The 16042-nt window shown below is 38.9% G+C and overlaps 1 protein-coding gene across 6 annotated transcripts in view; it reads right to left on the bottom strand.

Moving 5' to 3' along the window:
• Positions 1-4397: 4397 nt before the first annotated feature.
• The window catches only part of GPRIN3 (GPRIN family member 3), a 70329-nt gene continuing 58684 nt past the window's right edge, over positions 4398-16042 (bottom strand). For all 6 annotated transcript variants that reach the window (XM_023195435.2, XM_023195434.3, XM_023195432.3 and 3 more), the window contains one exon: positions 4398-15771. In XM_023195435.2, coding sequence (XP_023051203.2) covers positions 13315-15645 — 2331 coding nt within the window. In that variant the 5' untranslated portion in view covers positions 15646-15771 and the 3' untranslated portion in view covers positions 4398-13314. The remainder of the gene's footprint in view (positions 15772-16042) is intronic.

The raw sequence follows: 16042 nt of genomic DNA on the forward strand, positions 1-16042 counted from the left end.
CAGCAGTGACTGAATAACTGGGAAAAGGTGTGTGTACACCAGAGGCTGGGAATCTTGGGGAGCATCTTCAGGTTTTGCCTACCACAGTGGACCTTAAAAACATTGCAGCACGCTTTCTTTCCACTCCTTGTGGAGGATCTGATGTTGTTGCTGACCTCTAAAACCTACGGTAACTTTGGGGTCTCTAGAATCTAGCAGGAGCCACAAATGTAGACGCCTTTAGGGGCTAAGTAGATCTCATAATCATGGTAAGGTCATCATTAATGACAACATCTATTTCAGTTTTGGATACACTTCTTGATTCAGCCACAGGTCATTCAAAATTGCAAATATAGTCTCAATTCAAATTTAAAAAGCCAACTATCATGTAATAATCATGTAAGCAATACTGTAATACTTGCTTATAATTTAGGGTTCCCTCCTTACCAGCCCTATAGACCTATACTGGGGAGAGGGTTGTGATTTTGATTCTTTTCTCTTTCCATCCCTAGAGATTCCATTTCTGCCAAATAATCTGGTTGGAGACCAGGGAGGGAGAGGAAGAAGGAGGGTCTGGAAAGGTCACACTTTCCTGAGTGCTGTACTCTGCCTGTGGCAGGTGTTTACATTGAACTCTTCTCATGGGCTTCCAGGTTCTCTTTGGAGAACCTTCCCCCTACAGCCTCACTCAGACACTGATACGGTGAAGCTTTGTGTCCCCACCCAAATCTCATCTTGAATTGTAATGTCCACAACCCCATGTCCAGGGAGAGAGCAGGTGGAGGTAATCGAATCATGGGGGTGGTTTCCCCCATGCTGTTCTTGTGATAATGAGTGAGTTGTCACATGATCTGATGGTTTTATGAGGGGCTCTTCCCCCTTGCTGGGCACTTCTCCTTCTGCCTCCTTGTGAAGAAGGTATTTTGCTTCCCCTTAGGCTTCTGCCATGATTGTAAGTTTCCTGAGCCCTCCCCAGCCATGCTGAATTGTGAATCAATTAAGTCTTTTTCCTTTACAAATTACTCAGTCTTGGGTAGTTCTTTATAGCATATGAAAACAGACTAATACACACACTCCCACATCACCAGGTATCTCCAACTGGAAGATCTCTTAATACAGGCGAAGGACTCTCTTCTAACTCTTGCACATAAAGCTCTTAATTCAACTCCCATGAATCTGGACAGTTTCCCCCAGCAACATTAAACTGTGGGGATTAGAGATTTGTTAGTGAAGTTTAGCATATTTTCATATGTTTATGATGCTTGCTTATATAGTTTGAGTAATCTATTTTATTGTTCATCTTTTTAAACTAATTTGTAGGTGTTCTTTCTATTTTCTAGATTCCAGGACATGACTTCTCTTTCAATTTGTCTATAAAGGCTTTTTATCAAAGTTTTAAATGTTAATGTAGGTAAATTTACCAATTTTGTTCCCCTTTCCTCCCTTTTTGAATTGGTAATATTTTATTAATATTTAACTTTATATTTTAGAAATCACATTTAATGTGACCTAGTTAAATTTAATTTAAATGTTTTCCTAATTCTTAAAGGTCTGACAATTTTACATGTTTCAATGTATTGCCCTCATGTTTTAAGCAAAAGAGAAAATAATTTTAAAGTCACATTTTATGTCTCACAGTCATACATTAAAACCATTCTTAGGCTGGGTGTGGTGGCTCACGCCTATAATCCCAGCACTTTGGGAGGCCAAAGCAGGTGGATTACAAGGTCATGAGATCGAGACCATCCTGCCTAACATGGTGAAACCCTGTCTCTACCAAAAATACAAAAAATTAGCGGGGCGTGGTGGTGGGCATCTGTAGTCCCGGCTACTCAGGAGGTTGAGGCAGGGAGAATGGTGTGAACCCAGGAGGTGGAGCTTGTAGCGAGCTGAGATCACACCACTGCACACTCCAGCCTGGGTGACAGAGCGAGACTCTGAGGGGGGAAAAATTCTTAGTATTACCTAGATTTATTAAGTTTATTAAATAGAATAAAATGGCAAAATTCAAGGCTTTTAACAGTAGAGTGGTAAAGTTCAAGTGGAAGAAAGCAAAACTCAGAGGAGTAAGAGAAGAAAAGAACAATATTTTGCCTGTGCCATTTACTTCCCACCAATTTGCAAAGTGAGCATTATTATTCTTAGTTTCCAGATGAATGCACTGAAATAATTTGGATATTTTTCCTCTCCAAATTTCATGTTGAAATTTGGACGTGGGGTCTGGATGGAGGTGTTTTAGTTTACTCAGCCAAAGAATTTAGCTTGTTTGATTTGAAGCTGAGGTTTGAACCCAGGGTCCTTTGATTCTAAGCCCAGATATTTACCACAATATCTTGGTGATCATCCAATTTATATGTCTCAAGTATCTGTGCCACTGAAAAACTGAGAAACCATGTATGTATACATTATACCTCCAAAGGCTGAGACATAGGTGGAAGTGCCCAGAAAACCATTTGACACAAAGGCATTATTTTTTGTTTTGGCTTTGGGCTAAAAAAACATAGATTACAAGCAAATGCTTTTGAGCCCTTTAAGAAGTCTTATCTTGCTTTTAAACACCTATAATATCTTTGGCAATGATATTCTGCTTATTATTACTTTTAATGGCAGGTCAAAGCTCTTTTGTAGTTTGATTGAGAGGTGTCAAGCAGGACTAAAAAGGGTGTAGGGAAATACCATTCTTGAGATGCCAGTACTCCCACCAGAAATCTCTGCAAGCACTTTCAGCTTCCATCCAGACAATCAATTTCAACTATTGGTTAGACCTCTGTGATATATTTAGAAAAACTAGCTTCAGAACATTGTTAAGGTAGTTACAAGGGTCTAAACATTTCAGAACTCTGTAAATTAGCTCAGTGGTTGTGTAGAACGGTGTTGAAGAAAATTTAATAATGTTGGCATTCAGAAGTTCATTAAGAATGTGTGTGCTATGGTCTAAATGTCTATATCCCTCCAAAACTCCTGTTGAAATCTGAACTCCCATGGTGTTAGAAAATGGGGGCTTTGGGTGGTGATTAGGTGGTGGTCACAGAGCCCTCATGAGTGAGATTAGTGTCCTTTTGAAAGTGGCCCGGGAGGGACCGTTCATCCCTCTTACTGTGTGAGCACACAGCAAACAGGCACCGCATGTGAGCCAGCAAGTAGGCCCTCACCAGACACCAAATTAGCCTTGATTTTGGAGTTCCCAGCTTCCAAAACTATAAGAAATAAATTTATTTACAAGCCTCCCAGTTTATGATCCTTTACTATAGCAGCCCAGGGTGCTATAAACTCAGATAGGGTGGTTGACCGAAAGTGATCTTATATTGTTTACAAAAGGCAAACCTTTCACAAGAAACAAGAGGTATTTTGAGTTCACCATCAGTCCAGTGAAGCAAGATTATGCTAAGAAGGATGTTCTTCTGTTTGCTACTCAACATTGAAGATGTGAAGAATGAGAACATTTGGCTGGAAATGGCACCTAATGAAATAAGCACCCGCTGGTGGGACATATACAGCTATATGCATAAGAGAAACTATCTCAGCCCTCCTGAGACTTGCAGGATCTAACTTCTTCATGCATGGCATTTATATCGTTGGAAATGATGAGGTTTAATTTGGCCAAGAATAAATGTCTAAGTATGCAAGAGTTAGAGAATGGCAGCCACAGGGCACCATTTTGGGTTAAAATAGTGTGCATTTATACACACACACAGCAGTTGGAGGGAGAATATGGTTCTTGGAAATTCTGAAGCAATCACTATTTAAAGTTCATGGAAAATTCACTAAATCATTGTTTTGAGATTTGGGTTTCATATATCTTGTACCTCTCCTTCTTTATAGACCCTTGATGAATTGAAGACATTCAAGGAGGTAAAAGGGGATCAAATTATAGTGATAGTTTTACTACTGGTCAAGTCAAACTGGGGCATATGGCTGGGCTTTCCATCTCCTTCTAGGAATCCAGACTGCAGGATCCCAATTTATCTTCTCAGGAGTAAGCAGAAAGGCTGGAACTATACAGCGGACACCTGATGGCTCTGGATAAGAGTCATCTAAGCCTAGACAATAAGGCAATCTAAGTGCCCTGGACCCCTACTCAGCCCTGTTACCCCACCCCCACCTGTATTTTCACAATGCTCAGCTCTCATGATGCTCACCAAACAACACACACACAACACACAAACACACACACACTCTGCTCTGCTAAGTACAGGAAAAACCTCGCTTTTGATGACCAGGAGGCATTGTTGATTCTATGGGAATTCTATTTTAATTAAAGAAAAATGTTCTTTCATTGCAAATAATTCCAATTCCACTGCAGATTCCTAGCAGAAGTGTGTCACGTGGAAAATCAACTGATTCTGCGCATCCATGGTTAAAAGAACGATTTCAATAGCAATGGAAACAACAATAACATCAACAAAACCCAGAATAAATTGTATCTACATTACATTTATTATGAAAAGTGAGATGCAAAAAAATCATATTCTAAATTTTTTGAGGGTAAAACTAAGTCATTAGTTGAATTTCAGAATTTTAAGCATCCATTCAAAAATCAAATCCAAAATGAAGGTGTAAGTATATGCCATTCCAAAATCTTATTTCATCTTTGTATAAATTATAACATTTCTTCTTTTTTCTAGGAAATAAGTTTTATTGGTCAATATCTTGAGGATGAGAACTTTCTGAAATGATTTTATGACCTTTGTATATAGACATTATAAAAAAACATTACTTTAGATTTTAATATTAATACATTCATGAATGGACTTTCCATTTTGAATATTTTTTCTTCAGTGATTTAATATTATACCACACTTTTGATCTTTCTTAGTTGAATATTTACACACATAAATGATTCTCATATTGAAAACTGTAATTTTTAAAGTTATATTTTTTTCTTGGTATTATTTAAATTAATACACATCTTCCAAAAACAATCACATAAATTTGTCATTTAAGCAACCATAAGTATTGACAAACATCAAGATTTCAGGTATGCTGCACTTATAAACATCTATACTTCTATTAGTTAAAAAACACTGCCACTCTAGTTGTAATTGTAGTGTTCTTATATCTGGTTAATCTTTTATTTTTATTTAATATACAAAGATGGCACATTCATTCTCTAAAACATGAATATGTTTTTAAATGTCATTCTTAACTTTCTACTGAGAAGTGGTTGTTTGTACTTTGCCACATGGGTTCTCTATCAGGGGTGATTCTGGTATTTCCATTCATATTTTCTTTCTTTTTTTTTTTGAGATGGAGTCTTGCCCTGTCATCCAGGCTGGAGTACAATGGCATGATCTTGGCTCACTGCAACCTCTGCCTCCCAGGTTCAAGTGATTTTCCCACCTCAGCCTCCCAAGTAGCTGGGATCACAGGCACACACCACCTTGCCCAGCTAACTTTTGTATTTTTAGTGGAGACAAGGTTTTGCCATGTTGACCAGGCTGGTCTTGAACTCCTGACCTCAGGTGATCCGCCCACCTTGGCCTCCCAAAGTGCTGGGATTGCAGGAGTGAGCCACTGCGCTCAGCGTCCATGCATATTTTCAATCTGATACCCAGCCAACGTAATTTTTAGTGTCAAGGATTCAAGGTCAAATTGTGTTAGGTTTTAAGAACCAGGTCAGAATTTTTGATCCCTAATCGAGCACTTCCTTTCAGAAGAAATGAGATAAATTCCAACAATATCAATTAACTGGTTGGAATTGTGATAAGCTGACAAATCTTGTCCAGAGTTGACACTTGCCAGCTAATGATTCTACCATTGTTACCTAGTCCACACAGTATCACCTGTTACTGATAATACTAATTTTTTATTTGAGTCCATCTTAAGGAACTCAAGACATGAGGCAATTTAAGTGCCCTGGAACCCCACCCATGGGTTCATTGCTCATATCCTATTATCTCACCAACATCATCTGCCATTTTTCTCCATTTAAATCTTTGACTTCTCTTCAGTGTTGGTAAGCATAGTGTATAGTTTTGCTGAGCTCAAGAGAAGAATGCCTGTGATCATATTCACTTCGAGTGATTATACGTGCTTGAAATCTAGGGATCCATTTCCAAAAAATGTAGGGTTTTTATTGGTTTGTGCAAATCAACCCATTGATACATATCCAAAAGGAGTCTCCAAAACATAATTGGTTTTCATCACTGTTTGCCATTTCCAGATATAAAATTAGATGCTTAAAGAACAGCATTAATTCTCTGTAGCTACTCAGTTACCAATCTGTGCTTCAGAGGCTGGACTTTTCTAAGCACAAAATCTGCTACCAGGGAGTAACACCATTAAATGGGGGGCATCTGATCCAATAATAATATTTGTAAAACAGAGCAGTCATGGAAATATGTAGCTTTCAATTAGTGGTTTTAATTTGTGATTTATTTGAATATACTAGTATAAATAAAATGTATTATGTGTGCATATATATGTGAATAAGCTATTTACATTTTTATGTGTAGAAAATGAAAATATATATTGATTAGCCCTTTTGAGGCTTTTGAACAACTGTTTCATCTTCCTTCTTTCCTGCAACTGCTTTGAGGATTTAGATAATTCATACAAGGTATGTACACAATCACACCCATAGTATGTACATCCTAGTCACACACTTAACACAGAGAGGATGTGTGAGGAATGTAAATTATCCCAGTGGTCAAAGAACTGACCTTACCTGTGACTAATGGCATGGTTAATTAGCCCTGGCATATTTAATAATATGCCAATGTACTGATTACTATATTCAGCCTTTGTGATAATTATGTTACCTACTCAAGGAGACAATTAAAAAAAAAAACAGATCAAACAGCCCTTTCTGACCTTCAAAAATAAAAGGACAAATTCTGTTACTGAATACATGTGCATACTTTTGTTGGCTTTATTCATGTATTTACATGTGCCTGCCTGAATACAGAAATTGGCCTTTAAATGGGATATGACAAGTGATTTTTTTCTACACATAAAAATAGAAAACTGATCACTCAGACTGTACAACTCACAGAATGTATTGACATACCACGACCAGCTACAGTATTATGCATGACATATTGTTCACACATTAGTAAAGCAGAGATACACACATTTAGAAATTTAATAATTGCTAGTATATATTTTTCTTGTTTTCAGGCTGTGTTGGCCTTTTTCAACCTTAATAAAAGGAATCTCCAGGGGCCCTTAAAACAAGAATTAGTCTCTCCTCTCCTCTAGGGATCGGGGAGTATGACTATAATACTGCAATCTCCGGATATATCAGCATCATTTTAAGACACGATGGAAAGCATTAGGAAAAATAACTTACTTAAAGATGTGATCTAAAATAAATGTTAAGGAATCTAAACTAAAATCATTAAGGATGCCATTAACATGAGTAAGCCCTTTCTACTCATTTTATATAGTTTGCTCTACACACAGCCTTTACATGTTACTGAAAGTAATGATATGAATCAGAAAAAAATTGTTTAACTGTTCAAGAGTTTTTCTAAAGAAAGACAATTTTTAAAGCAACAAAGAACAATACTAGCAGCGATGTCAAAAAGCAAGCTATAATTTTCGCCCCAGAAATAAATGAATGACATCCCCATAGTTAAGAGATAAAGAAAGTTGTTAGCATTTCTCTCCCATTTAGTTCTTTCTAACATCATTAAATCACTGGGGTATCTCATTATAATTATTACCATGCAGGTTGATCATCAGTATCTTCTTCTAAAGTGTAAAATTTTTTATTCCTATTATTTTGCAGCCAATTAATTTTGAGCTTGAATCCAGAAAGATACTTGATGAAGAGTTAGCATTTAGAAGTGCCCATCTGGAGCATCGTTTTCTGTAAGGCATCATTTGAAGCCTCTTTGGATATAAGTACTCAAGTTTTAGTGATTTTACATCCGGGAGCCCATTTTTTCACAGCTAAAGCTGGTAATCCTCTGGGCAGAGTTAACTGAACTGCTTTCTACATGCTAGTGTCCAGAAAGAGTAATTACCAGAAGTTTAAAGTCTCCATTTCAACAAAACTTCTGGTTGCAGCTGTCTTGGGTTTTAAGCCAGCAAGACTTTGAGTGGCTCCTCTTCACTCTGGCCTCGCATACAAACATAGATGCCAACTGTATCCTTACTAATGATCATTAGTGCTGTACCTCTTTATGAAGTTTCTAAACAAGTTTTTCCAGGAAGAAAGCAGAAACTATGCCTTTGCTTATTTTATCCTGTGGGTTACAGTCAGTCTTCATAAAGCAAACCATCATTATATAATGGTGTGCCCGTAATAGAAGCATTTGCTGGTATAACTGCCTCTTTTTGGCACATTATTGCTTGACTTTAATTTCATATTCAACAGTCTTTATTCTCATTATTAGTATCTGAGATAGTTGTGTCTTAAAAAAACTTGTAAATAACATCTTGTTGCACCATTCTGGCCACCACAAGTCATTTCAACCAAGGTCCGTGGTTATTTGAATGTTGTTTATAATTATCATCGCTTTTACTTGCCTAACAGCCAAAAGTAATGTTTCAGGATTGTTTGTTGCTGCTTTCTACACATATATACAGATGTACTGGATTTACTTTGAGAGAGGTTATTTGGTTGTGGCAAGTGAGTAGTTTAGCTGGTGACTGTTCACAGTTAAAAGTAGCTGTAATGACCTCTGGCAGATGTCACTGATCACTTGGGAGACAGAATTTTTCCACTTCAATCCATCTTCATTTATGTCCTTGGACATTGCAAACCCAGCTTATTTGATTTTTGCAGCCAAGGAGAAATGTTTTCTTTCCAAAAGTAGGATAAAGTTCATGGAAATCTGTTTCAGTATTTACAAGACTATTTTTTCCCATTTGCAAAAATGTCTAAAATTTTATAGACATCCTTAAGCCCATGTATCTGGACAGATGACATTTGCAATTGCTCAGCCAGTTGAAGAATTTCATTAAGAAGGATATTGTTACAAGGATGGACAGGAGATTCAGCATATCCCCTGTTATTTGCCAGGCGGCAGCAGCTGACCCGAATTTGGAGAGAATCCACCAAAAAGGGACACGCACAACATCAAGAAGCATTGCTAACAGAAAACAAAATGCTCAGATACATATGTACAATAACAAACACTGAAGAGGATGTTTGACTTCTGATTTCACCATGTAGACAAAAACAGTGTGGGAATAAGGTAGTTGGCTCACTTCTCCAAGATACTGCTGAGTTCACTGTTCTATCACAAAGGGAAATTCACAGGCCTCATTTCTCAAACACCACTTAGAACAAAGCAGGAGAGAGTCAACAGCACCATCTCCATGGCAGCATTACAGATAATTAGTAAATCAGGCAGGGAGAGGTCTACACAAGGCTACAAGTACCCAGTTTTCAATAAAAACACATATACATATATGCAAACCTTATCCTAATGTATTCTTTTTCTTTATACTGATTCATAAAGGTAGACAAGGGATGTGGTGAATTATGTGTTACTAGGAGTAGACAAAATTTTAAACACTTGGCACAATATGTAGGAGGAAGAGAAGACACACATTTCTCACATTTTGGCAGCAAAACAGTAACAAAGTGGATGCAGAAAAGGCCAAACAATTTATATTAACAGCACACTTGCATATATCCTCTGTAAACACATTTTAAAGTAACATCTTATTCTGTTCTTGGTATGCTATATATAGGGATTCCCAGAATGACAGGCATTCCCAGAAATGAGAGGAAAAACATTAGTATAAGCTAGGAACAGTGAAACCTCAATACGCTATAATACAAACAAATGCTATTTTCCTCTTCTGCTTCCTACTTTAAGACAGTAAGCTCCTATTATGAATTTGGTTCTGAAATCCAGCCTCTAAGGTATACGTTATACATGCATATTTAGTTCAATTTACTTCAATTTTTATGTTTAACTGTATAACACGGTGAACACTGGTATTCAAAACAGTATCAGAGAATTCTCAAGATTAAAAAAATCATCAAAGATCAAATTACATTCAATATAGATGAACTTATCAAGGCAGGAAACATACTAACACATTTTATAAATATTTCATTTCCGACGTGAACAAAAAGTTTTCTGGTTAACCTTGACTTATCAATTGGTTCAACTTTTGCCAGTGACCCAAAGCACAAAGGTTAATCAATATTTTACTCTATGTAAAGTAGTTGGTCTGCGGCATTCAAAGTCAATAATCCAGAAATACATAATTAGAAAAGCGTTCAAGATAAACAAATGACAGCTAAAGCTGTCACATTTTTCTCATGGTCATAAAAATAGAACAATCAATCTTTAAATTAAAAATTTTAGTATCACTTGTTAAGTGGCAGAACATCTTAATATTTTAAATGTTGAATTGTCTTCCAGACATGGAGTTCTAACTCATCTTTTTCTACTGGTTTAAGGAATATTTTCTAATTCTTGATTCAATAAAATATTTCCTCCATATATTTCAAAACAAAATGCATGGAAAAGAACCAAATCATATCTAAGAGAAATGAAGGGTAAAACCAGGCAACTTTCAACCCAATGTGTGTCATGCAGGTAAAGTAAGGAAAAAACTGAGCAGGTTCAAAGAGTCTGCCACGAAAACTGTTTTGCAACTTCATCTGTTGAATGAACCTTAGGTTTTACACATAATGTATACTAAATGCCTAATGCTATGTCTTAGATTGAAGTGAAGGAAAATTCTCAAATAAGGTTTTATTGTAAGAGTAACTTAGGGGAGGTATCACAATATAAAAATGCTGCTGTCTTGAGTAGGTCCCTATCTTATTTATCCATCTGAAGATATATTTCTGTTATTGTCCTTAAAAGCTGTCAGTTCTATAGGACTTAATGAGCAACAAAACAAACAGTATTTTTGTAATATTTTGTGACAATCTCTTGAGTGTTGTACAAGTGAATAATTTGGTTCTAGCACCGAAGAAAACCAGTAAAACTTAGTACATTAAACAAATTTTCTTAAAGTTTTGAGAGGCATAACCACAATAGCAAAGCTAGCAATTTTAATGTATTTAATGTGAGACAAATGCCTACAACTCTCTCAGGCCTCTGCTTCATTTAACTGTTTACAAATCATGTGGTTACTCTAAAGTCATGAAAATAAATATTATTACCAGATGCGAAATTCCTTATTCTCACCTATTTTAGTGCAGGGACAGCCTGTTCTAGCCACTTCACAGCAGAGGATTACCTGGGGCCACCCATCTGGAGTAGGCACTGTTGACAGCTGCTACTGTGTACACAGGCTGTACTCTGTGTATACACAGCATGTATGCCCATGTGAGAGGGAGAAGCCAGCTAGCGAGAACTAGCAGAGAGATTATGTCCTGGCAGAGGCATCTGAGACAGAAGTGACACGAACACAACTACAAATGGGTATTTAAGGGCCAAAGAGAGAGTTTTAGGCTGAATCTCTAATCATTAATAGTAATTTGCTTGGTAATTTGATGGAAATTTTGCATTACATAGTATTGTTAATAGACACCAATGAGTAAGAAACTGAAAAATGTGCCTTATTAAAAAATTCCTTCTAATTTCCAAATATAACAACTGTAACAACTCTCAGGCTCTAAGGAATACTGGTTCATGTATGCAAGCTTTGTCTACAGTTAAACTGCTTCAGAATAAATCAAAGGCTTTTTAGGTTGTGCCGAGTGTAGGTTGTGCTGTTAAAGTTCAGGAATGATTTTTTTCCTGCATATGTTCAGAATGTGCAAAACAGAATTAAAGTGAAAAAAGCCAGAACAGATACTGTGGATTGACTGTACCCACAGGACACATGAGTCTCTAGAGAGAATACCTATGGTTAGATACTCTTTTCTAGTTCATTGTGGGGAATGAGTTCAAAGAGGGCAACGGTGCCCCTCCAGCATCTAAGTCTGGTTTTCTAAATGCAACATGGAGACCAGCACTTCCCCAACAACGTCTGCAGGAAGGGAAGCCTTCCCAGGGCCGTTGTTCATTTTTCCTTTCCACACTACCCCAGTTCTCAAGCCAATGCTGCTCATCCAGGCCAGTGCCTTGGAGGACACTCATGTGTCTTGGGACACGCATCTCTTTTGGAGACACGGTGGGGCCGGGGTCCCAGGAAGTATAATCCACCCAAATCACAAGCCATGTTTTCGTACAGGCCTCTTCTTTCATTGGGTTTGAAGGATATTATGGGTATTTCTCTTAAAATCAGTAAGTTTGCAGAAGTTACCTTTTTACTCCAGAGTATACACTTAAGCAATTAGATGATAGTAATCTATGTACAAAAATTGTAAAGAAGCTCACATTCTAATTTGGTGTTGATCACATTTGTTACTGGAAGTTACTGAACCAATTAAAAAAAATCACAAATTGCATCCTGTTTACAGGAGTCTAAATTAAACATTGTTGTTGTTACTTATGAGGCTTTTACCATCACAGAAAAAGCAGTGTTTGGTAATCTGCTATTTATAGTTCCTTACCAGAACCTTAGCATTCTCAGTAGAATGGAGAACACCTGCACAATATCAATTTAGTCTTATCCCTAATTTGATGATGCTTTTCAAGAATTCAGTCCCATGTACTTCCTCTAGGGTAAGAAAATATTAATATATTTGGTCAGAATCACAGAGAGGCGCCTTGCCTTCAGCGCAGGAAAATGTGTCTACATAAATCCATGTTTAATGTAGGCAGTTTTCATAGTCAAAAGCTTAGCTAATGTTCCTAATATAACTTTCTTATATTTATTAACAGCTATAAGAAGGTTTATAAAAAGAGTTGTCTGCAGATGTTTACAAACATCAATTCAGATTTCATATTTTACACATTTAACTGCTTTTATTTAATGTTGTCTGGCCTAGGAATGAGTCAAATTTGTTCTCATTTTTTTTTTTCATTCTGGTTCTTATCACCTATTTAAAATGTGTGTGGTTACAGCACTCTTACTGCAATAGGACTAGAAATTATAACAATGTTTTTACCAATAGTGTTTTTGCTACTTTCAATATGAAGCAGGGATTTTAATGGGAATACTATTGTGTGTTAAATTGAGGCAGTAATACAAAATAATACATGTATAATGAGATAATAATAATGCTATTTCTATGGACAACATCATATTTTTAAAAACCCAGTGAGTATTATTTTCAATTTATTAAGGTTGCAAACCTTCAGTGAAGCTTGTTTCTCTTCTCTTGTTCCTTCTTTCAAATTGAAGTGACATTTTTGTTTATAGAGCTCCAGGTCAAAGGATCTAACAATTTTTAATAGCAATTTCCTATAGCGAATACTTGCTTTTCTTTTCTAGTCTTGCAGCAAAAAACTAAGCAAGCTTTGACATAGAGGGACACATATGAATACCATAAATCTATACACAAACTCCCATAAATACTCCCTTTCAATCTAACACAGAAGAAGGGGCAGGGCGGACGCAGCAGTTGGGGCGTCGGAAGTTCTGCAGCATGGACTGGAAAACACTGTGCTGCCTTCCTTTGAGCTTCTTATTTGAAGAAGAATCTGAGGAGATGGATCTCCGGGTCTGGCTATTTTGAGTTTTGACTAATTTCTCATGTTCTCTGATTTGTCTTTGTAAATGGTTCTGGATCGCAATTCCCAGGGACTCTGCATCCAAGGACGCACCATACACTTCCCAGGTCATTCCCTGCTCATCCCACACGACGTCCCTGACACGCTTGGACTGTTTCAGCTGGACCTTGGAGTCTGCACCGAGCTGCTTTTTCTTATCTCCCGGAGTGAGTCCTACCTGAGCAGCAGCTGCTGTCACATTTAACTTTTGCTCCTTGAGGAACTCGCTGACGCGGCTGGGCCTGCGTGGGCTGGCTTTGACGGAGCGAGATGGGGTCTTCTTGCCGGAACCTGGGCTGGAGTCACCCATGGAATCAGATGGCAGGCTCAGGCTGGTGGCTGTCTTGGTCTGTCTGCTTTCTTCTAAGGTGCTCTCCTGGTTCTTCCTAATTGGGGAGGGTGTAGGATTAGCAGTTGATTCTGTGCCTCCACTTTCTTGAGATTTAGGATTGAGCAGTAGGGTTTTGGTATCCGAGGTATCAGTGCCAGCAGACTCTTTTTCGTTTACTACCTGAGGAGATGCAGGCTTCTTTTCCCTTGCATCTCCTTTATTAGTGGGATCCAAGCTCCCAGAATGGTCAGCTTTGCTGATAGAGCCACAAGAGTCAGATAGTTTGCAACCTGGGTCTGTTTTGTGGCCGTTTGTGGTTTTCTCTGCAAACGCAGATGGCCTGGTTTCAGATTTCCCCAATCCATAACTTGTTTCAGCTTGACTGCATGCACTGATAGAAATCTGGTCAATGGCGGTAGCTTTCAGGGAGCTGGAATTAGTACCTGCGAGCTTTTTAGCAGTTGATTCTTCCCCTGTTGGCGTCATTCCTGCTAACCTCCCATCTTCTTTACACGTATGCTGGGCATTACTGGAGGCCAAATTGATTGACGAGGTTTTAAGGACCCCACCTGGTAGGCTCACTAGTTTATTTTCCCTTTGGAAAGCGGTGGGCACAGCTGCAGCTGCCTGAATGTGCACCTGTGGCATGATGCCAGGGCACTGGCTGGACTCCTGGGGGGCTAGCGTGCTGTCAGAGAGCTCCAGTGTGTGGCTCCCACTGCTGTGGCAAATGACACGCAGCTGCTCTTGTTCAAAATGCTCAGGAGCAGGGCTTTCCTTCAGAAATGCGGTGAGGATACTGGGGCTGGTGGAGACGGATCTGCTCTCCACACTCGCCACTGCCTGCACCTCCGCATCTTGCCAAGCCCTGCTGGGAACTTCCTTGATTTCACCTTCAGCTTGGCTGGTCATCGTACTGGCTTCTTTGAACCTTGACATCGGATGCTGTGCTGACAGCAGCACCTTCTCTGGACCTGGGGGACATGCCGAAGGTTCGCTAGTGAGGGGGGCTGGTTGAGGTGTCACAGAAGTTGTGCCTTGGGGGCCTGAGGCAGTGACAGAGGGCTGCTTGTTCTCTGAACATCCAGATTCTCTAGTTAGAGGTTTACAGGACCTCATTTCAGAGTCACAGATGGCTCCCTGCCTTTCCCCTTCAGGTCCACCTACAGGAGAGGATGAGTGACTGACCACCCTGGTTGCTGTCACTGGAGTCTGCACTGTTCCCTGGATTGTTTCTGGGGAAGGAAACTCACAGGACACTTGATCTTTGCTGCTACTGAGGATGTCTCCCACAGGAAAACTTGGTTTCTCAGGTTGCTCTCTATTTGAGGCTCTCTGTGATCTCATCAGGGAATCTTCAGGTGCGGATGAGGTGATGGCATTGGGCTGATCACCTGGGATGGACTGGCGGGTGTACTGATTGGCAGGCATTGTCAATGGTGTGTGTATAAGATCCCTTCCTGCTGCAGAACTCGGGGCGGGTGCTGCGGGCTCGCTGCTCCCTGGCAGCTGGGAATTGCCGGGAGAGTTGAATGTGACAGGTGCTTTCTCCACTTCATTGAAGACACCAGGAGAAGACATAACTGGCTGGGTGGTCTCATGCTCACAAACCTGCATCAGAGCTTCGGCAGCTGTCCTGGGGCTGAGGTCTGGTTCTGCAGGGGCACTTGAAAAGCCATTGGCATTCTTACACAGGAGAGCTGGTTGATGCCGAGGTGAGGCAGCCTGTGGCTCTCCTAGATTCTCTTCTTTTCCGGAAGCTGCAATCAGGGAAGTTTTAGCTGATCTGAGAGGGTCAGGTACAGTCCCCATGGAATTTCTCTTCAGGAGCACTCCAGAGCTCTCTCTTGGGTAGTGTTCCCACTGGTAGGGGAGGGGGAGTGCAGTCAAAGCTCAGAGTGATGACACAGTCAGGGATGATTCCTCTGAAGAACCAGTCTGTGAATCAAGGAAAGAGCATCATTAATACAGTACATCGCTTAAGGATTGAAAAATAAACCAAACTGTCATTTTTATAAGAGCACATTAAAAACTTTTCTTCCTATATCTGTTGATATAAAAAATAGGCCTTGTGGGGAGGGAGAAGAAAAAACTAAATAAAAATAGACTTGAGAAAAAGATTTTGAAAAAATTTATAATTACAAAAATATTATTCTGATATATTAGTTTCTGCTTGCATCCCACTAATGTCTAGCAAATTGGTTTTTCT

Source organism: Piliocolobus tephrosceles, chromosome 3 (assembly GCF_002776525.5).
Source record: "Piliocolobus tephrosceles isolate RC106 chromosome 3, ASM277652v3, whole genome shotgun sequence".
Taxonomy (NCBI): domain Eukaryota; kingdom Metazoa; phylum Chordata; class Mammalia; order Primates; family Cercopithecidae; genus Piliocolobus; species Piliocolobus tephrosceles.